Source organism: Grammomys surdaster, unplaced genomic scaffold, assembly GCF_004785775.1.
Source record: "Grammomys surdaster isolate TR1022 unplaced genomic scaffold, NIH_TR_1.0 183, whole genome shotgun sequence".
NCBI classification, from domain to species: domain Eukaryota; kingdom Metazoa; phylum Chordata; class Mammalia; order Rodentia; family Muridae; genus Grammomys; species Grammomys surdaster.
This window is the reverse complement of record NW_021604628.1, coordinates 3080918-3102479: the sequence shown is the minus strand read 5'-3', so window position 1 is coordinate 3102479 and position 21562 is coordinate 3080918. Positions and strand designations below refer to the sequence as shown.

General features: G+C 45.5%; 1 protein-coding gene across 2 annotated transcripts in view; it reads left to right on the top strand.

Moving 5' to 3' along the window:
• The window catches only part of Hsf2bp (heat shock transcription factor 2 binding protein), a 79277-nt gene extending 59551 nt beyond the window's left edge, over positions 1-19726 (top strand). The window contains exons 1-2 of one of the 2 annotated variants that reach the window (XR_003711456.1): positions 11516-11936; positions 19489-19602. Coding sequence is in view for 1 of the 2 variants with exons in the window: in XM_028767973.1 (XP_028623806.1) it covers positions 19489-19697 (209 nt within the window). In the remaining variant the exon portion in view is untranslated. Of the gene's footprint in view, positions 1-11515; positions 11937-19488 lie in introns of those variants that run through there. The other variant, XM_028767973.1, reaches the window with a different exon arrangement.
• The last annotated feature ends 1836 nt before the right edge of the window (positions 19727-21562 follow it).

Sequence of the window (21562 nt, the reverse complement as noted above, 5' to 3'; positions counted from 1 at the left end):
GGAGAGCTATGAGCCGATCAGTAGGATGATGGGTGGGCAGTGGAGAGGACCTGAGAAGCAGTGGGCATTTTAGGAGTAACTGGAGGCCAGTGTGGCTATAGTGTGTGTGTTTGTGTGTGTGTGTGTGTGTGTGCACATGTGTGCGCGCATGTGCGCGCGTGAATGAGAGAGAGAAGGAGTGACCAGAGGGATTGATGGGGTCTAATTACCTGTGAAAACTCAAGCAATACTCTGAATGAGGAGGCCTCGGCTATAGCTGGTTCTGACCTCTGTGTGGGAGCTAAGAGGAGTCATAGGGACCTTGTAGGGTGAGGGGTCCAGTACAACCTGCAGTAGGCAGTGGTTCTGGAGATGGAAGGGAGTTCAGTCAGGATGATACCTAGGGATTCAGTTTGCAGTCTAAGCCATGAATAGTGCTGTTGTAAGGAGCAGGAGTGAGCCAAGAGTTGAGGGTAGCTCCTTTAAGTCTAAGACATCTGCTAGCTATTCCCAGGAAGGCAGCATCCATAGCTGGGCTAGGGATGGAAGGCAGGAATGCACTGGGTCCAGAAGATGTACTGAGAATACCCGAGAATCACTGTTACACAGAAAGGGCTTCTGGTTGGGCTGTTCCATCCTCACTATGACTTCTCTCATCAGTTCCCATCTGAGACAAGGCTTTTGTTACGGCTTGAATACAAGTTCTTTCCCACAAGCATTTTCCTGAATTTTTATTTTTCTTTATGGATAAATAAAATTCCATTGTATATGTATACCATATTTACATTTTTATTTTAAACTGTTTATTACATGTATTTATTAATGCACACATGTGCATGTGCACATGTGGACAAGGTGCGTCTGTGGAGCTAGAGGACAACTCACGTATGTTGTTTCTCTCATTCTATTCTGCGGGTCCCAGGGGTCAGACGCCGGTGTTGAGGGAAGTACTTGTATTTACTGAGTCATCTTGCTGGCCTCGTACACCACGTTTTCATTGTACATTCCTCCATTGTTGGACATGGAGCTCATCTGTTTGTTTGGCTGTTGTGAATAGAGTAGCAGCAAAATGTATCTGCAAGCACTGCTGTAGAAGAATCTAGAGTCCTGTGTATGTGTGCCTGGAGTGGTAGGGCCGGGTCACGTGGAAATGCCTTCTTTGGGAGGCAGGGGACTTCCACACTGATTTCCACAATGGGTATATCAGTTTATATTCCCGAACAATGAATAAGGGTTCCTGTCTTCTACATCCTCCAGCATTTGCTGTCATTTGTCTTGTTGACTAGTTTGTTTGGTTTGTGAACATGGGTTTTCTTTTAGTGCTCCCCTACAGAGCTGAAGTCTCAGGCTGTTTTGAACTGCCTGGTGTGGTGCAAGAGCATCAAGTGCCCTTAACCACTGAACCATCCTCCCGCCCCAGCAGCAGTCCTCTGTGTTCCTTCTCTCTAGACTAGCACATTCCCGTTGACATGTGAGGGCCGTCAGAGAGATAGAGAAGAAGATTCCTTTTCCATCCGTGGCTCTGTGTGCTTGGGCAGAGCATCACTGCAGTGAGGGCATGGCAGAAGAGGTTCTTCTAACTGACTTGGCCATCCCTTTGCTGCTGATGGTGACAGTGTTGACCAAGACAGTGCCATCCTTATCACATGGTTGTTCGTATGTGTCTCAATCCAGTGTGGTAGACACCAGTGCTTCGTGTCCTCAGTGCTGTGGAGACACTTGTGTAAGAAGCTGAGCACCTGATGTCCATCTGGAGTCTCAGCACTGTGTCACAGTTTTCAGTGCCCGCTTGTGACACCTGTTGTAGGTCGCTGGCTTGTGTGCTCAGCCTCATGCTCTGCCCTCACACGCCCACATGATTCAGACAGTGGGAACACCAGCAGGGAGCCTGTCCCGTCTAAGGAGGAGGCAGTGCATTGAGATCCAGAGGGGCAGTTTTCCCAGGGACTATGGAGAAAATACCCCCTTAAACACAGGGGAAGGGGGTGACACACATTGAGGAACCAGAGGGAAAGCACACAAGCACAAGTTACTTCATTCATTGATTGTTTGGGCTTTTGTAATAAAATCGCCTGTTTTGTTTTGTAATCTCTGAGTGTTACCATAGGGACATAAAGTATTTCCCCTAAGGCTCATGTATTAAAGACTTGGCTCCCAGCTGGTCACACTATTTTGGGAAGTTCTGGAAACTTTAGGAGGTAGGGCGTAAATGGAGGAGGTATCTTTAGGGCTGGGTTCCTAGGGACTATATCTTGTTCTGTACACTCTCATTCCCCCTAAACTCAGGGCCCTAGGACCCATGTGCTGCTCACACTGCCTCACCACAGGCACAGCATCAGTTATGAACTATGGGCTGAGGTTGTGAGCAAAAGGCCCTCCCTTAAGTTGTTCTTTTGAGCATTTTATTCACAGCTGCAGAAAAATGAAAGTTGGTTCTGGGGTGGAACCTTTGTTGTGATAAACATGACTTACGCTTCTTCGCCTTTGGAGCTGCTGTGCAAGAGGGAGGAGGGCTTTTAGAGATGAGGCGGGAGAGGCACCAGAGTGCTGCAAGCAGAACAGAGCATCAGTGTATCCATAGGGATGTGAGCTTCAGAGCCCTGTGCTCTGAGCGTCCAACAGGAATGATGACTGCTTGGGATTAGACCCGAGGTCATGACGCTCCCTGGGATGGGACTTGTCTGTGCGCTGTCCGTGCTCTAAGACTTAGGGTAAGCTGAGTTCACAGGTGCCAGGCTGTGACAAGAGCTTTGCTAGCTGTTCTTAGCCAGCCTGACAGTGAGAATTGAGAGTAAAAGAAAGACTCGAAGGATTTGAAAAGCATTTGACCAGAGAAGCAGATTTGAAGTGGGGACAAAAGTAAGAGTTTACAGAAATTATTGCCCTTCAAAAAGTTCCATTTCACAAGGACAGTAGGAGTGATAACAAGGGGCATCTCAGGAGTTGGCTTCATCCCAGCTGTGGCAGGCTCAAAGGCATGAAAGAGTGAATTCATTTGAGACTTTCTTTCCAGAAGACAGTGCCTCTGAGTCACACTTCTGGAGTCACATCCCCTAGACAGTGTTTCCCTCAGCTCTCCAGGCTCTTAGAGGCTGCTGAAGCTGCGGGTTACAGGGACATGGTAGACACTGCTTGAGCCAGTGGCAGACCTTGATGTCATTCACCTGATGCTGACCTTTCAGACATACAGAATGCAAGAGTAATGGGCTCATGGAGCTATCACTAGAATCATAGGAAAACCTGGGAGTCCAGACAATATCTAGCACAGTTGGAATCCTCACAGGAAGCTCTCACAGGAAGCTCATGAGAGGACAGGGTGAAGCCAAACATGAAATGGAGACTTGAAGAAGTTAGAGATGCCAGGTGGTGAAACCGGTGTGAAGGAAAGCTGTAGGTAATGAGGTGAGCTGGCCCTCAGCAGAGGCTATGTAGGCTGTGAGGGACAGGGCCACAGGGGTGTGGCTCCCCAAAATGTCTGAGGCCCACATCCATCATCACTCGCTCCAGATGATAGACATGGAAGCTACAGGACTTAACATTTCCCTTCCTGATTTCAGTCTTTAGTCAGTCCTTCCCTTCCGTTCAGTCCTCCTTCTCATCTGGAATACGAGTGTTCACTCGATGCTATTATATCATGAGAGTGTGCTGTGAGTTGGTCTTGAGTACCAGAGGATGTTGGACTTATCCATCTGAACAGTATTAGAACTGTTAAGACCATGGAGGTTCTTAGAGATGGACTGAAGGTATTCTGTGTTGTGGTGGACATGAACCTTTTGGCCATGTGAATGCTATTCTGAAGAGTTCAGAAGTTAAAAGAACAGTGCCTGGTTGGTGGCAGCCTGTTTTGGGAGCTTCTAGACACTTCAGAGGATGGGACCTAGCTGGAGGAAGTGGTCACTGAGAGTGAGTTCTTGGCAGTGATGGCTTTCTTCACTGCTTTCTGTGTACTGTGCAGTGAGTAGTTCCTGCCATGTGCTCCAGGACCATGATGCTCTCCTTCACCAGAAGCCAAGATCAACAGCCAAGGATTATGGACTGAAACCTTTGAGTCTGTGTGTGGACTATATGATTCTTCTAAGTTATTTTCTCAGCAATTTTCTTCATAACTGTGGAAACCAATTAACACAGGATAGTCTCATTTAACAGTTTTCAAGAGCAGGTTAAAACACAGCCACAGAGCAGATGAGAACTTCAGTTGCTTATAGGTTAGCTGACCAAAGGAAAGTGTGTGAGGCAACGTGGTGGGATGGAATTGAGTGTCAGGACTTGGTCATCATCTGTAATTTCTAATTTTGCTTCAGTGAGATGACACAAGAAAACTGTCCTTAGCAATCAGAGTTCACACTGTACACACCACTAGTCTGTGTTCATGTGTGTGGACTCTCACCAGCTCCAGTAAAGCCTTGCTGGCCTTTCCTTCTCATTACAGTGTACCTTCCCTTTCTCTTGTCCAAGACTCCATTGCTACCCAACACTTCATTCCTGTTTCATTGCTCATATTTATAGAAAACTTGCAAGACTAGTTGTATTAGTCAGGGCTCACTAGAGTGGCAGAGCTGGCTGAGTGTGTGTGTGTGTGTTTTACTAAGTTGGCTCACAAGCTGTGGTCTGGATAGTCCAACAATGGCATCCTCATGATGGAGAGAAAGACCAAGAATCTAGAAGTTCTCCCATCCATGAGGCTCGATGTCTTTGCAGACCCAATCTGGTGCTGGAGCCTGGGAGGGTACCTGGACAGCTGCTGAGTCTACACTGAGCGCCTGAAGAAGTTGGATTTAATACCAGATCCAACAACAGGGTAGATGAACTTGCCATCAAGAAAGGGGGGAAGTAGACAAAAGCAATAGCTTCAATCTTCATGGTCTTTTACGTGGGCTGACAGTAAAAGGTGTGGCCTGAATTTAGGGTGGTCTTCCCACTTCAAACAATCTGATCAAGAAAATCTCTCATAGGCATGCCTAGAAAGTTGGGTGTTAGTGGATTTCAGATGTAGTCAAATTGACAACCAAGATTAGCAGTCACACTAGTGTTACACACAGTGAGTTACAGAGTCCAGAAGTTAGCCCTGGTCTAATTTACTGCCTGCTTGTTAACCCTCATTAGAGCGTGCTTTCATTTCCCCTGATGTTCTTCCACTAGTGTTTTCAGAGTTTATCCTTATTATACCGTGGGTCAGCACTTTATTCCTTCTTGTGGCTACATAATGTCTACAGTTTGGATATCCAGCATGTGCCCATTTGTTGTCTGACGGGCACTAGGGTCATGAGCTGTGACCCATGCTGCTGGAGTGTGCCTGCACAAGTCTTCGTGTTAGTTGTTCTTTTAGAGGCAATGAGCTTAGTGTTCCCTCACCTGAGCATGACTAGAACTCCCCTTCATATTAAAAGACTATTCCCATGGAAACAGGTCTCTAGAACTGACAGTTCTCTTTTGTTCAATGTGTGGGAGTGCAGCATCACTTCCTCTGAGAAGCTCACTACTTAGGAGTTATTTCTCTTGTGCTCAGCATAGACTCCCAAGGTTTGAGAAAGTTCTAGATCATACTGCATGTTTCAGTTTGTTTTCTGGCACCCTGTCTTTGGCTTAATCAGATACACGCGCTGTCAGTGTTTCCCGGCTGCTTCCCACCCTCCTAGTTTTTCTCTCTTAGACTACAGAGATGTGAACATTGTGTCTTACCAGTTCTCCTGGGGTTTAACATCATCTTTCTCTTGTTAACTCACGTTGCTTCATTCCATTTTCCTCCTGACTTCTTCCCTACTCATCTTTCATTTATTTGTTTTTCTGTGCTTGTGTGCACAGGTACACATTGCCACCATGCTGACATGAACTAGCACAGGCAGCTTTTTATGTGGGTTCTGGGGTCACACCTGTATGTCTGGGCCTGCCTGGCTAACACTCTACTCACTGGGGTGTTCCCCTGGTCCTCATGGATTTTCTTCTTCTCTCCCTTTAATTCTCTCTCTACAAACACCTTTGTCTCAGTTATTGTATTTTCAGTTGTAGCTTTGTTTGTTACTATGTATACCTTCTCTTTATTTGCTGAGATTATTTTTAAGACTTTACACCTTTGTTCATTGAGGAACTCTCATGGTGGCTGCTTTAAAACCTTAGGATTGGCCTGCCACTACACTGAAATACCTGAGGCAGGCTAATTTGTAAATTTTAAAAATACTTATTTTGGTTAATGGGTTTGAGGTTCAATGACCTAACAGCCCTGTTCATGTTCTGGTGAGGAACCCCTGAGCTGCATCATGTTGTAGTAGAGAACTTAGGTCTATGGTGTCTTTATCTACTTTTACAGACCTACCAGGGCTTAATCACTAATGATTGAACCAGTTCCCAAAGGCCTTACCTCTAAAAGCAATTAATATATTATCTATACTTTAACACTACTAACAACTTATGACTGGCATTTAGATTCTCACATGAGTTCTGGGAGGAAGCAAGGACTCTAAAGGCAGGGGTCCTAGAGACCCTTGTGAGCCAGTCCTAGCATGTCCTCTCTGTGTGAGCCAGTCCTAGCATGTCCTCTCTGTGTGAGACAGTCATAGCATGTCCTCTCTGTGTGAGATAGTCTTAGCATGTCCTCTCTGTGTGAGACAGTCCTAGCATGTCCTCTCTGTGTGAGACAGTCCTAGCATGTCCTCTCTGTGTGAGCCAGTCCTAGCATGTCCTCTCTGTGTGAGACAGTCTTAGCATGTCCTCTCTGTGTGAGACAGTCCTAGCATGTCCTAGCATGGTGATCTTTCGTCATATTGCCTTATCTGTCTCTAAGTCCCTGGTTTTTGTGATTGGGGTTGAGTTCTGTATTACTTGTCTATTTACATGGTTTATGATACTTTCCCTCCGTGATCTGTCTCCCTTCAACTATTGTCACAGTGACTGAGCTCTTGAGGTGTCCTTATGAGATTATCCCTGTTGGCTGTACCCTTGGCTACATTTATCTCATGACTCATGTCTTATCCTCTTCAGGGGTCCACACAAGCTCTCTCTAGCATGCCTAGTGTAAGTGAGGGTGCAGTGGATCCGCCAATAGGCTGACACTCTACCTAGACGGCTCCACAAGTAGAAAGAAAGGTTTAGTGGGGAATCTAATTTTCAGGCTGTCTCAGAGTAGGGGGTAGAACAGCAAAACAACAGGGAGAAGTCATGTTAGTCTTAAGGAAACAGCTAGCAGTGGGGGAGGCATGTAAGCCAGAACAGCCTGGAAGTTAGAGCAAGGGGAGGTCTGATGTGGGCCAGAACAGCCTGGAAGTTAGAGCAAGGGGAGGTCTGATGTGGGCCAGAACAGCCTGGAAACTACCAAAGGACTTTAATCTGTTACAGGTTTGTTTAAGTTAATCAGGAACTAGATGCCCCTGCCAGAGGCAGTTGGCTGTAAGGGAAGTGATGGCTTTCCCAACAAACAGAACACAACTTTACAAGGGTTCTGAGGAATGTAGAGCTTAGGCTTTTGTTTGCCCACGAGAGATCCTTCTGTTGACCTGGTCAGAGTCCAGCCTGAGCTGAGGCCAGACTGTGTCATTCAGGACAGTGTCAGCAGCACTGCCATTTGGGGGCCTGCTCTGGACCCAACACCTAGTTCTTTGTTCCTCCTGCAGTTTCTTTACTTTTGTGCTGCAGTAGCCTTAGCCACATAAAAGGGGCTTTTTATACCGGGTAAATGAGCTTACTGAGTGTTGCACATACAGTAGATATTTTCATTCATTTATATATGTATTCATGTTACATCTCAATCACGGCCCCTTCCCTCTTCTCCTCCAAGGTATACCCTCACAACCCCCTGCCCCCATTACTCCCTTCACTTCTCCTCAGAAGTACCATGGGTACCAGCCTGCCCTGGCACATCAAGTCTTGGCAGGACTAAGTGTATTCTCTCCTACTGACACCAGACAAGGCAGCCCAGCGAGGGGAAAGGGATCCAAAGGCAGGCAACTGAGTCAGAAACAGGCCCCTCCCACCTCACTCCCCACCTCCAGCCCAACTCCAATTGTTAGGGGACTCATATGAAGACCAAGCTGCTCGTGTACTACAAATGTGGGGGGAGGGAAGGCTAGGTTGAGCCCATGCATGCTCCTTGGTTGGTGGTTAAGTCTTTGTGAGCCCCATGGGCCCAGGTTAGTTGACTCTGTAGGTCTTCCTGTGGTGTCCTTGACCCCTCAGGCTCTTTCCATCCTTCTGCCCCACCCCTCACTCTTTCACAAGACTCCTGAGTTTGGCTGTGGGTCTCTACATCTGTTTGTTTTTTCCATCAACTGCTGAACAAAACCTCCCAGAAGACATAGTAAAAATGGCCATCTTATCAAAAGCAATCTACAGATTCAATGCAATTCCCATCAGGTTTCCAACACAGTTCTTTATAGAGCTTGAAAGAGCAATTCTCAACTTCATATGGAAAAACAAAAACCCAGGATAGCTAAAAATCCTATACAATAAAAGAACTTCTGAGGTATCATCATCCCTGATTTCAAGCTGCACTATAAAACAATAGTAATAAAAAACCACATGATATTGGGATCAAAACAGACAGGTTGATCAATGGAATAGAATCGAAGAGCCAGAAATAAGCTCAAATATCTATGGATACTTGATTTTTGACAAACCAGACCATACAATGGAAAAAAAGAGCTTCTTCAACAAATGGTGCTGGTCTAGCTAGACCATGTCACCCTGCACATCATATTTATCACCCTGCACAAAACTCAAGTCCAAATGCATCAAAGACCTCAACATAAAACTGGATATACTAAATCTAATAGAAGAGGAAGTAGGGAACTGCCTTAAACACATTGGCACAGCAGGCAACTCCTGACCAGAACATTAATGGCTCAGGCTGTAAGATTAACAATTAATAAATGGGACCTCAGGAAACTGAGAAGCTTCTGTAAGGCAAAGGACACCATCAATAGGACAAAATGGCAACCTACAGAATGGAAAAAGATCTTCACCAACCCTACATCTGATAGAGGACTAATATCCAAAATATATAAAGAACTCAAGAAATTTAACACTGACAAACCAAATAACCCAATTTAAAAACAGGATACAGAGCTAAACAGAGAATTCTCAACAGAGGAATCTCTAATGGTCAAGAAGCACTTACAGTGGATATTTTAAGTATTGGCAAGCCCTGCTGTCACAGAGCTTTCAGTCTGGTGGGAAAAGAGAGAAGGTCATTTTGTAGAAGTGCCGCACACTGAATATGAATGCCCCATGGCCCCTGTCTGCTGGTCCTAGTTTAAGAGGGTCTGGGAATTTTGGTGGAGAGGCCTAGGTGTCAGAAGTAGGTGGGAAAGAAAGTAATTCCTTTCTCATGTGTCTCGTCCCTGGCCTCTTTCCCCTTTCTCTGCTCCCGATCCACCGTGAGGTCTAAAAGCCTTTCCATCACACTCCCATCAGCATGCTGCTCTGCCCAAGCATAGCACGCCGGGCCGCGGGCTGCACGTTCCTAAACCACAAGTCAACAGGAATCTTTCTTCGGTTGTTTCTGTTAGCTATCTTGTCATGGAGAGGAGAAGAGCCCCTCTATTAAGTTTAGGGAATGCAGAGAGACTGGCCGGTGAGTGTGTAAGGAGGTGACGTGGGATTTGATGCAGTCTTTGAGCATCTCTGTTTAAGTCTGTCTACTTTCAACCTTTTCTGTAAGAATAGACCACGGTCTGAGTTGTGCTCTCCAGGCTGAAGGCCTGGTCTGAGAAGGTCACCGTACTTGGACACAGGGTCTCTCAGAGGTAGTTAAGTTAATGAGCTCGCTGTGGGAGTCCTCTATCCAATCTGACTGTCGTCTTTATGAGAACAGCCATAGACACAGAGGGGCGGCCGTATGAGGACATGGGGAAGATACTGGCTGCACGGTAAGGAGAGGCCTGAGGAGCAGCCAGCTGCTGGCACCTGACTCCCTGACTTCAGCCTCCAGGACTGTGATGAATAATGTTCTTTTGTTTACACCCCTTCTCTGTGGTGTTGCTGTGGAAGCCGGCACTGCTCTGAGCATGTTAACTGGCTGCGTAAATTCCCTGTGTGTGTCTGCATCTGTTTCCAATGCTTGGTCTCCACACCTTCTCCTTTTCTTTTTAACGATGTTTTTATTTTCTCTCTTATAATTGATTTATTTTGTGTATATCTGTGTACCTCTTACACACAGTCTGTATGGAGACCAGAAGAGGGCATCCAATTCTCTGAAACTGGATCTGGATGTGGTTGTGAGCTGCCATGAGTGCTGGGTACTGAACTCAGGTCCTCTGCCAGAGCAGCAAGCACTCTTAATGGCTAAACCATATCTCCAGCCCCTTCTTTTTCTTCTTACTCTACCAGGTAAAGGTTTAGTTGAAAACTGGGTTAACCAAAGTAACAGAGCAATGCTCCTGAGTGACATTTATTTGAGAGTAACAGAGACCTGCAGTGGAAACAGGTGTGTCCTCGTAAACGCTGGCGTATTAAAGAGCTTGAGGTAAGGAGAAGGTGTCCAAAGTCAAGTGGAGATGACGTAAGAGCTTGTGAAACAGTACTCCTTGGCTACAAGGATCAATAAAGTGACGACAATCCAAGGTTCTGCATGCTGCTGGCAGGCTGTCCTTGTAGAAGTACTTTCTGGACAAGGCTACAGTGACCTCAAATGCAAAGCTAGTCCCTGCAGTCTGCTGTGAGCCTTCATGAGAACCAACCCCCCTTCATACCATCCAACATTCTTTAATTTGGCTTGGAATTGACAGCTCAACACAGAAGTATATTTTGATTCTGACAGCTTTTGTGTGGGACACACTTTACTGGATAGCAGGAACTGAGGGAAATAGGTCTTTACACTGAGGTTCTCTGTTACTCTAGATGGGACTTGAGCTGTGCCTAATGTCAGGGCTCTTGTTTTTTCTCCTCTGTTGCCTTTTGGGTTTCCTGAGACTTCTTCCTGAGTTGAGATTTGTGTCTGGCAGTTCTCTGAGCTGTAGACTCCCGTGTTATTGTAGTTGGTATTGGTGTGAAGTACAGAGTGGGAGAGGAGTAAAAAGGTTCTGTCAAAAGACAAAAACTTAGTCTTATAGTGTCATGTATCTCTGGGCTGTAACTGTCACCAATATTTCTCCTCTAGTTGAGTCAGGGCTACCCTTTCCTCAAGTGTGACCAGGCCCTGGAATCTTTTTCTGAGGACCAGCTTTGCTGTGTCGAGCACCCAGGGCACACTACATGATAGGGGTCTTCCTTTCTCCCTGTCACAGCTGCTAGATGACCATGAGAACCTGGGGAGATGCCTAAGGCAAACCCAGTCCTAAGACCATGAACCCTGGGAGGCCCCCAAGTCCCCAGCTGTTTCTTTTCCAGGGAAGTAGATGACACAGTGATGGTGCCATTGGATGCCAGCCCTCTGATGGATCCAAAGTTCATCACTTGTGCTGTAAGGATGCAGAGATAGTTTTCAGGTGCTGTGTGTGTCACTGATGAAACAGCTCAGCTGAACTTTGGAAGAAGGGCATTTGAAATAGAGGAAAGATGTATTGAGTCAAAGGACAGATGCTTACTGGGGGAAAGCAAGGGCAAGAATGGCACACAGCCTGAGGGAAGCAATGGGGAAGCAGTAGAGCTGGTGGGTCAAGACTTCTGCCACACACAAGGCTGTTTTTGTCAAAAGTGGGAAGCAGAGAGGGGTGCATTTTGATTTCCAGTTAGAAAGTATCAGTGCTGCAGCAGGACGATTGGGAAGTGGCGTGTTAGATAGGGCCTCTGCAGCTCTGGCGGGAGAGCGCTGGCTGGGTGTAGTCACAGTAGATGTAGGCTGTGCTGGGAGGGAGAGCCGGCAAGACTTCTGATGGGTGAGGGTCAGTGCCTGCGTCATGAGAGGTGGCCTTTGATGTCATACAAGTACATGTGGCACCAGACACCCGCAGTGAGCTCCCCCAGGGCTGCTCAACAGGAAGTCCAGACTTGAGAGAGGCGAGGAGTAGGAGAACAGATGAGCAGCAGCGGTAAGCATGGGTGAGGTCACCTAAGGAGACAAGAGGGGGAAGGACACTGGGACAGAGGCGAGTGCGTGAGAGGAGTGGTGAGAAAGACATGTGTGAGAGCACTGCGGACAGAGCGGGTGTCCAGTCACTCTCCAGGGCCTGGGAGGGAGGGACGGAGGCCACTGTGTCAGAGCACTGAGGAAGGACTGAGCAATATCAGTGTGGAGAGCAATGGGGACCTGGAGACTGCCACCTCAGGCACTGAGGAGTGGCAGTGTGACTGCAGCGTAAGGGTGCAGTGTGAGTCAGTGTAGGAATGGTAGCAACAGCAGCCAGTCCTATAGTCTACACATGCACAAACGTGCACACACACACACACACACACACACTCCATTCTCTGAAGTTTGGAAGCACAAGGCTGAGGCTGCTGCTGGAACAGACAATGTTTTCTGGTGTCCATGGTGCCTTGGAAGTGGCCAAGGGTCCCAGAAGAAGATGACTGTACAGGTGTGCCCCAAGAGCTTGGCCACTGTCTAGAAATCCTGGTGGCAACAAGTATTGATGCAGTTGAAATAAATGCTCTTGCCTCAGAAGAGAGGGAAGGCCTGCTGGATTCCTCCAGGTGGGAAGGCCTGCTGGATTCCTCCAGTGTAGTTTTAATCATTAAGCACATTGGACAGTTGAAAAGAATCGTAAACTATTACTAATATGGACAGACATGGTTTATTTTTGGTGATTGTGAAGAATTTTTATTACACATCATTGCATATTCTCAATTAAGTTAATTTGCATGTGATTTGGAATATGAAATCTAATATACAGAATGTGTGCATAGAAATAGGACTCTCATTAAATTCATATTTTATTTAAAAGCTTTGTGCAAATTCATTTATTATTTTCATGTTAGAGCCCTGCCTGCTGATCCCTGTCAAATGCCCTGTGGACGCTGCGCTTGCTTCTTACGGGTACTGGGGCGAGTCTACTCAGGTTTCCCCCATGACAGCCTTCCTAAGAAGCTTATTTCTCAGAACTGCTTGTGACTCCTGGTAACAAAGGAAGAGAGTCTTCCGTCATCCCACCATTCCAGAGCAGTCATAGCCGGAGTCAGATTAACGTTCACTTTTTGCATTATTATGGCTGCTGCTATTCATACCTAAGTCTTAAATTATTTCCTTTTCTTCTAGTTTTTTATTTTGGCAATAATTTTCTCATTTTGCATATTTTTCTTTACTACTACTACTACTGGTGTGTGTGTGTGTGTGTGTGTGTGTGTGTGTGTGTGTGTATTCTTATATGTACACACATCTGTGTGTAGAGGACAAGGATCGACTTTAAGTTGAGAGACGCTTTCTCCCGGAGACTTGTAGCTCACCATTAAGGCTGGGCAGGCTGGTGGTCAGCAAGCCCCAGACATCCTCCTGGCTCTCGCTGCCTCTCTGGTACTGGGATTAGAGGTGTGTGCTATCAGGCCTGGCTCAGTTAGCCTGGGTCCTACGTGTTAATTATCTATCTAACCTTCCATTCTCCCCATTGCTCCAGTCTCCTCTGAAGATGTTTCTTTTTTTTTTTTTTTTTTTAAAGAAGGAATGATTTATTTATTTTATGTATACGAGTACATTGCAGCTGTCTTCAGACACACCAGAAGAGGGCATCAGATCCCATTACAGATGGTTGTGAGCCACCATGTGGTTGCTGGGAATTGAACTCAGAACCTCTGGAAGAGCAGTCAATGCTCTTAACCACTGAGCCATCTCTCCAGCCCTGAAGATGTTTCTTTATCCCAGGTTTGCCCATAGTTTTCTGTTCCTCAGAGTCTTGTCTTGCTTCTGCTGTGCTCGAAGAATTCTCCTCCTCCCTGCCTCCTCCTGCTTGCTTTGTTGGCTTGTTTAGGTCGGCCCATGCAGTCTGGTATTCTTGGAGAAGAGCGTGTGGGAAAGCTGAGGAGATGCTTTGTGTCTGATTTCTTCTCACCTGTGGGCATACATTCCAGGGTGAAGGCATCTCTTCATTCTCTTCTGATGTCCAGTGTTGTAGAGAAGTTTTGTTGGTGGTGTTTTTTATTTGTTTGTTTGTTTTCTGAGAGGATTCACTATGGAGTCTTTGTTCCTGATGTTTTTTTAGAAGCATGTGTAACTTCTCTGTTCATTATGTAAGGTTATGGCTTTCATGATGACACCCCCCCACTGTGCTGTCGTGCTTTGTTCTAGTTTATCTTGTCCTGGTACTGGATCTCCTGAACCCCTGTAGTCTATACATTTATAATCAATTTGTCTGAAAACTGAAAGGACTTCTCAGTCTGCAAATGTATGTCCCTCACTTCTGAGAGCCTGCTCTGAGCTGCTAAGTCACTGCACGGTGGTGGCTGTCCCTGTCCCAGCCTTTGCCCATCTATTTCACAGCACTGCTTATGAGAGTTCCTCAACTCCATTTTCCTGAAGATTTTATTCCTGTGATCATGTTTTAATTTCTAAACGTTCTGGTTTGGGAGCATCTGATTCTCTCTGAGGGGGTGGCAGGGCATCTTTATGTTCTTGAGGAAGGTGTTAGCATCCTTCAAAAAGGGCTTTTCTTGCAGTATCTCTCTCCTTCACCCTCTCGTCATCCGGGAAGGGCAGGTGTGGGGAGCTGGCCCAGGGTCTAGTACCACTGTGTCTTGTTTTATAAAGTTAGGTGAGTTCACTGTCATCTCCATGAAGTAGCATCCTTGGGTGGATTGTCTGCTTCTGGATTCTTCAACCCTCTTCATTTATTTCCAGGTCAACCCCTTGGTGATTCCATGTTGTCTTAAGAACTGTGGGTCTGGGCTCTGTCAGTGGGGCCACAGGCCTTGACTTCCTTTTTAAACTGTCTCGACTCTTGCAGTCCTTTACCTCTCCTGTAAGAGCAAGAATGGGTTGTTGATTTTAAAACTGTATGTATGTGTATATGATTCATTCATTCATTCATTCATTTTACATGCATGGGAGTTTGCATGTCTGTGTGCCATGTGTTTGCCTGATGCTAGCAGAGTGAGTGTATTAGAGTCTTGCAGCTGGAGTTATAGATATTGTTAGCCACCATGTGGGTGCTGGGAATTGAACCCAGGACCTCTGGAAGAGCAACCAGCATTTTTAACTTCAGGGCTATCTCCCTAGTCCTGGTTTGTTGATTTTTACAAAATGCTTACTGGGATTTTGTTTGGAATGACATTGCATTTGTAGATAAAGTTGAAGAGGCTTGGCATTGTAAGCCTCTTGAGACATCTTGTCCATAAATGTTACTATGGCCTCAGTCTTAATTGTGCTGGAGGCTTGGTCCTTAGTGTATGGCACTATCCGAGATGAAGGGAATTTAAGAGATGGAGCCTAGTTGAAAGAAATGGGTCACTTCAGGGAGCTGGCTTTTGAAGGGGACTGTGGAACTTTGGCCCCTTCGTTTTCTGTCCAGTGTGAGGCGAGCTGCATTTCCTACCATTTTAACTATGAACTTCTATCTCAACATCGGCCCTGAAGCAATCAGACCAAGCAGCCCGAGCCTCGTCTAAGTCTAGTCTCAGTGTAGGACAACCTCTTGGTTTTGTTGCCTCTGCTTTGTACTTAAGTGTCACGTGGGTTTTACCTTTTGAAGCTTCCAGACACTGTATACAACGGCTTGCTTAGAGTTTATCATTTTTTTTGTCATCTTTAGTGGTATTCATTAAAAATCTTGATTTGCATTTTTTATCAGTGTGTGGATAAAACTAACCTTTACGTGCTGACCCTGTTATCCCAAAACCTTGTAAAACTTGTTTCCAGTGGCTTTTTGCATATTCTTTGAAATGTTCTGTGCAGAGAATCACATCATGTGGAAACAGAGATAGTTTTAGTCCTTTTCAGTCTGTATGTCTCTGTAGTGCAGAGAGGCTAAAATATCAACTATGATTTGGATGGAGGTTTTAAGGATAGTGTCTTTGCATCTTAGGGGCTTTGGCCCACTATTATGTGTGCTATTGACGGCCCGTGTTTGTAGATGCCCTCAGTATGGTTCAGAATGTGTCATCCTGTTCTCATTTGCTGAGAGTTTTTATCATATGAACAAATACTAAATTTACCAAAGGACTTGTCAGCATCTTGTTGAAAAGATAAATAATCCTTAGTCTGTGTTATGATAAGAAATATTTGCATAATTTACAAGCATTGAACCCATTTAGCATTCCCAGAATGCAAATGCATATTAATTTCAAGTATTGTCTCTATATATTTCTGGATCTGACTTGCTGATGTTTTGTTCAGGATTTTCACAAAAGATGTGGGTCCGTTATCTTCTCATAAAATGTTTATGTGGTTTGGGCATCAGGGTCATTCTGGCCTCATTTAGAAAACTGAGATTTGTTCTCGCTTTCTATTTTCTGGAAGTCTTTTACAAGAGAGAGAGAGAGACAGGGAAGGAGGGAGGGAGGGAGGGGGGGGGGGAGGGAGAGAGAGAGAGAGAGAGAGAGAGAGAGAGAGAGAGAGAGAGAGAGAGAGAGAGAACGAACATGTGTGTATGTGTGTGTGTTTTGTGTATGTGAGTGCAGTGTCTACAGAGGCCAGAGGGTGTTGGATCCTCTGGAATTGAAGTTACAGGTGATCGTGAGCCACATGGTGAGTGAGGATGCTGGGAACGGAACTTGGGTCCTCTGGAAGAGCATCCGGCATGGCTTGATTACCAACCGACGAGCTGTCCGTCCAGCTCCGTCTGCTCCCTGGAAGTCTTATGCAGGATTACTGTGTCTTCTGTAAATGAAGCCATCTGGGTCTGAATTCTTACTCATTGTTTAAACATTTCCTATTAACTTCAAATTCAATTTCCTTAGTAGATGTAGGGCTAATTTAAGTAATTCAACCTAGAGAAAAAACGCAGGGAACTTTGAAAGTGCATTCATCCAAATTTTAAAATTAAGGACACAAAATTGTTCATATCCCTTATTATTCTTAACTTTCTGTAGGATTTGTAGTTAAAGCCACTGTCTTATTCTTGATATTTCTCATTTCTGACTTTCCTCTCTTTCCACTAGTCTTGACTAGTTTTAGAAATTATTTTTTAAAGGGCCAACTTTTGCTTTTTTAAAAAATTTTCCTCCTGCCAGGCGGTGTTGGCGCACACCTTTAATCCCAGCACTTGAGAGGCAGAGGCAGGTGGATTTCTGAGTTCGAGAGTTCGAGGCTAGCCTGGTCTACAGAGTGAGTTCCAGGTCAGCCCGGGCTACACAGAGAAACCCTGTCTCGGAAAAAACAAAACAAAATTTTCCTCCTGAATTAATTTTACTTATTTATCTTTTTTTGCTGTTCATTTGTTATTCTTTAAGACAATAAATTCACTATGTGTCTTTGGCTATCCTGGAATTCAAGGCACAGGTTTGCCTTGAACTCATAGTGGTCCTCCTGCCTTAGCTCTGGAGTTGCAGACATCAGCTACCACACCCAGCATTTTTACTCTCAACTGTATTGATTTCTGCACATATCTTTATTATTTTTGCATGTTTTGTTTTAGCCCTTTTCTCTGAGTTTTAAAAGATTAAGGCAAAGATAACTGGAAATGATTTTATTTTTGATGCCTGTTTTAGTGTTTCTCCTTGCTGTTGTCTACTTTTGCCTGGGTGTCGGTATTTCTCTGTAGCATTCCTTAGCAGTCATCCTACCCTGTATCTTCATACCTCTACCTCTCCTCTAGAATAGAAAGATTTCAATAGTCTGGGTTTTGGATAGCTCTGTGTCCCTCCTTCAATGAAGAACAGGTTTTATTTTAGCCTTCCCTAACTGCAATCCCCCTTTTGTTCTATAAGAGAAGTCTGTGGTTCAGGCTGAGGGAGTGTGTTCAGTCCCACTGACTGCTTGAAAGGTCCTTTGGAGTGAGTGTAGTGCTGAGAAAGAGGTGCTGGTGGTGTGCATGGCTCCCATTACAGTCCCCAGCCCATAGTGTATCCACCAGAAAGGATAGTTCGAGTTTATCCTGGTTAAAGATTATAGCTTTGACTTAGGCTATTATTTTGGTTTACTTTTCAGTGGTTATTATAGTATAAGCAGGGTTATGCGGCTCTGTAACTCCTGAGGGGCCTTCAGATGGAAAGTAATGAAATACATTGTGGTTCTTATAGCCTGGGTGTGGTGGTTTGCATGAGAATGGCCTACAGGCTCATACATTTGATTCCTAGATGGTAGACTGGGAAGGATTAGGAGGTATGACTTCTTGGAGGAGGTCTATATTTTGAGGTTTCTAAAAGCCCACGCTAGACCCAGTTTCTTGCTCTCTGCCTTCATCTTGTGAATAAGGTATGTCCTCTGATTGCTCCAGCACCATGCTTACCTGCTGCCTGCTGTGCTTCCTGCCATGATGATCATGGACTAACCCTCTGAAACATGAAACAAGTTCCACGTCAAGTGCTCTTTTTTTTTTTTTTTAATAAGTAGCCTTGATCATGATGTCTCCTCATAGCAATAGAACAGTAACAAAGACACTGTGACATTATCCCTCTCAAAGTCTCTTTGGAAGCACTGTCTATGTTGTTGCTGAGGAATTTGTCGCAATTGATGTGAACATGAGAGGTACTACCTTCTTAAGAAACTGTAGAAGTAGACAGTCCAGCAAAACATAGGAAACCCCATGTTAGGGAGTTCTGCATACTGTGACTATCTCAGAAGGAAGAAAGGCTTCTTTTGGCTCATGGTCTGAGATGTTTCAGTCTTTGGACATTTGGCCTTGTTGCTTTGGGCTGTGACAGCAGGATATGTCTGTTTACCACATAGCACAAGAGAAATGAAGGGACTAGGTGTCCTAGTATCCCCTTGAAGAGCACATCCCTGTGACCTAACTTCTTCCCATTAAGTGCAATTCTGTAATTCCATAAAGTTTTCACTACCTCCTGAGAGCACTCTACACTGACAACCACGTCTTTCACATGACAGCTGCAAGGGAAACAGCAAACCCCTTAGAAGCCTTGATAGGTCTAGCTTAGTAGGTTTTGTTTTATGATTTATTTTATTTTTGCCAGCAGTGGTGGTGCATGTCTTTAATCCTAGCACTTGGGAGTCAGAGGCAGGTGGATCTCTGTGAGTTTGAGGCCAGCCTGGTCTACAGAACAAGTTCCAGGACAGCCAGAGCTACACAGAGAGATCCTGTCTTGACAAACAAACAAACAAAAAACTCAAACCAAAACAAAAAGATTTATTTTATTTTATTTTATTTTATTTTATTTTATTTCATTTTATATGTATGAGTGTTTTGCCTGTGTGTATGCATGTGTACCACATATATGCCTGGCGCCCATTGATGTCAGAGGAAGGTGTTGGATTATGGATGGTTGTGAACCACCATGTGGGTTCTAGAAATCAAATCTGGGCTCTCTGAAAAAGCAAGTGCTTTTAACTGCTTTAAATAATGTAATCATGGCCTTTGAAGATGTGTGTTTTCTAAAAGTGGTGGTGATTGTGTTCAGTCACAAACACAACAAGCTAGGCTTCCGTTTCTGGATTAGCCCATAGCTTTCCCACTGTCAGACCTGTCATTCAGAGAGACCCCACCAGGGGTGGCTTCCTGCAGAGGCTTTGATTTTAACCGGCAGCCTCTCTTCTTCCAGATCCAGATGCAGAAGTGTGTCTTCATACCCTACGGCTCATCCAGTCTGTGGTTCTAGAACCAGACGTCTTCTCCAAGGTGGCCCCTGAGCTCCAGAGCTCTTTACCGCTGCAGCGCATTCTGGCCATGTCTAAGAGCCGCAACTCCCACCTGCAGTCTGCTGCCCGGGAGCTCCTGGAAGACCTCCGTGCCCTGGACTGTAGTATTTAGATGTGCTCGGCCATCAGGAGCTTTGTGAAAATGCCAGTGGCCCTTCCCCTCCCGGGCCTCTACCTTCGCATTCAACACTAGTTGTCACTGTATGCCGTGTGTTAGAGATTGCGGGCCTTGATGGACTGGAGAAGGGCAGGATGGGTGAGCGTCCGGATGGGTGAGCGTCCTGCTCTCACTCCTGGGAGTGCACTCTTGATCTTACCAGATCAGTGACCAAAAAAAGGTTGTATTCTCCAGAAAGGTCACCTCTGAACGCCTGGAAACTTTCACAGAGTTTTCTCAGAGTAGCTTCTTGCTGCCCTAGAGGCTGCCTGCACCATGAGAGTTTAGATCACCATCTATTGTGTGGGTAGTGTTTCCCAGAAGCATTTCTGTGATAGCCCATCCCCTTTCCCAGGTAACTGTAACCCCCGCCACACAGGCTAACCTTCCTAACCTTCTGTAACCTAGTATTTCACATGCATTGGACAGTTGATCTCTGTCTCGGTGCTTCTTTTATTTTTGAATAAAGTCGAGTCAATATCACATTCTGAATATAATCTTGAGATTAGGAAGTTGATGTCCTTTGTATATTAACTATGTTATTTGTTTAGGAAAGCACACTGTCCTTATTTTTTTTCTGGCCACTTGACTATGAACTTAGAGCAGGTATGGGAAGATAGCTTCAAGAGGAGCAATACGAGATTAAATTCCATGAAGTGGTCATCCATCTGCCTCTGAGCTCGCGTGCATGTGCTTGTGCCTGTAGGCTCCTCTGTCTATGCAGCCATCACACTGCCTAGCTTATGTTCTAAGATCCTGGCAGAGGACAAAAGAAACCATGCTGCCCCTGTCATGGGTAGTGAGATGTGTGAGAGAATTCCATTGAAGTCAGCACACACCATCCTTTCTGTGGCAGGACAAGTTCCTGCAGGACATTGAGCTTGGGCATCCTGGAAGGGAGGAAGTGTCCCCTTGCAGTGGCAGCCTCAGCACACACTGAGCTGCTTCTCTGTGTGTGGTGGTGTAGAGTGAATTCATTGTCTTTTAAGAGGATGTACACTTTATGTTGAGTGAAGAACTCATGAGAAAGGCATGGCTGCTTGGATCTGTGGAGCACTAACTCAGCAGAGCCAGGGAGTGGGAAAGCACTGGGGATTCATGGAGGGGAGTAGTGGGACCCCAGAAAGGGGGAGTGAGTGCGCTCTCCACCATGGCACCCTCCCTTCTGCTTGTTTAACATCCTAGCATGGGGAGCTGTTGTGATCCGCTTGTGCTTCAGGATTCCTGAGCTTCCTCTACCACAAAGGCCTAGTGTCCTAGCGTAGATAAGAAGAGACCGCCAGCCAGGCGGTGGTGCATTACACCTTTATCTCAGCACTGGGGAGGCAGAGGCAAGCAGATCTTTGTGAGTTCCAGGCTGCACAGAGAAACACTGTCTCAAAAAACCAAGGAGAAAGAAGGAGACAAAGAAGAAAAGAAAAGCAGCAGAGGCAGCAGCAACAGCTGCCACCGCCCGTCCTAAGAATACCAAGGGGTTCAGCAGTTATTAGATGGGCCTGAGGGTGAGGACTTGATCATTCCTTCTGTTCTGAGTACATTCTAGGCAAGTATTTCCAGGCACATTCTCCTAAAATTGCTATGCACAGGTTTCCTTTGTGAGCACCATAGGAAGTACCAAAGGACCCAGGCCAGTGACCCCACTCTTCACTGCAAGGCCAACAGGAAGTCATGGGCTCCTTAATTTCTTCTGTATCTAGTAACTTAAAGAAAACCTACTCACAAATATATATACATACACATACATACATATATATATATATATACACACACACACATTGAGGTATATATACCTTTCAGGGACCTAACCCTTGTGAATTTAA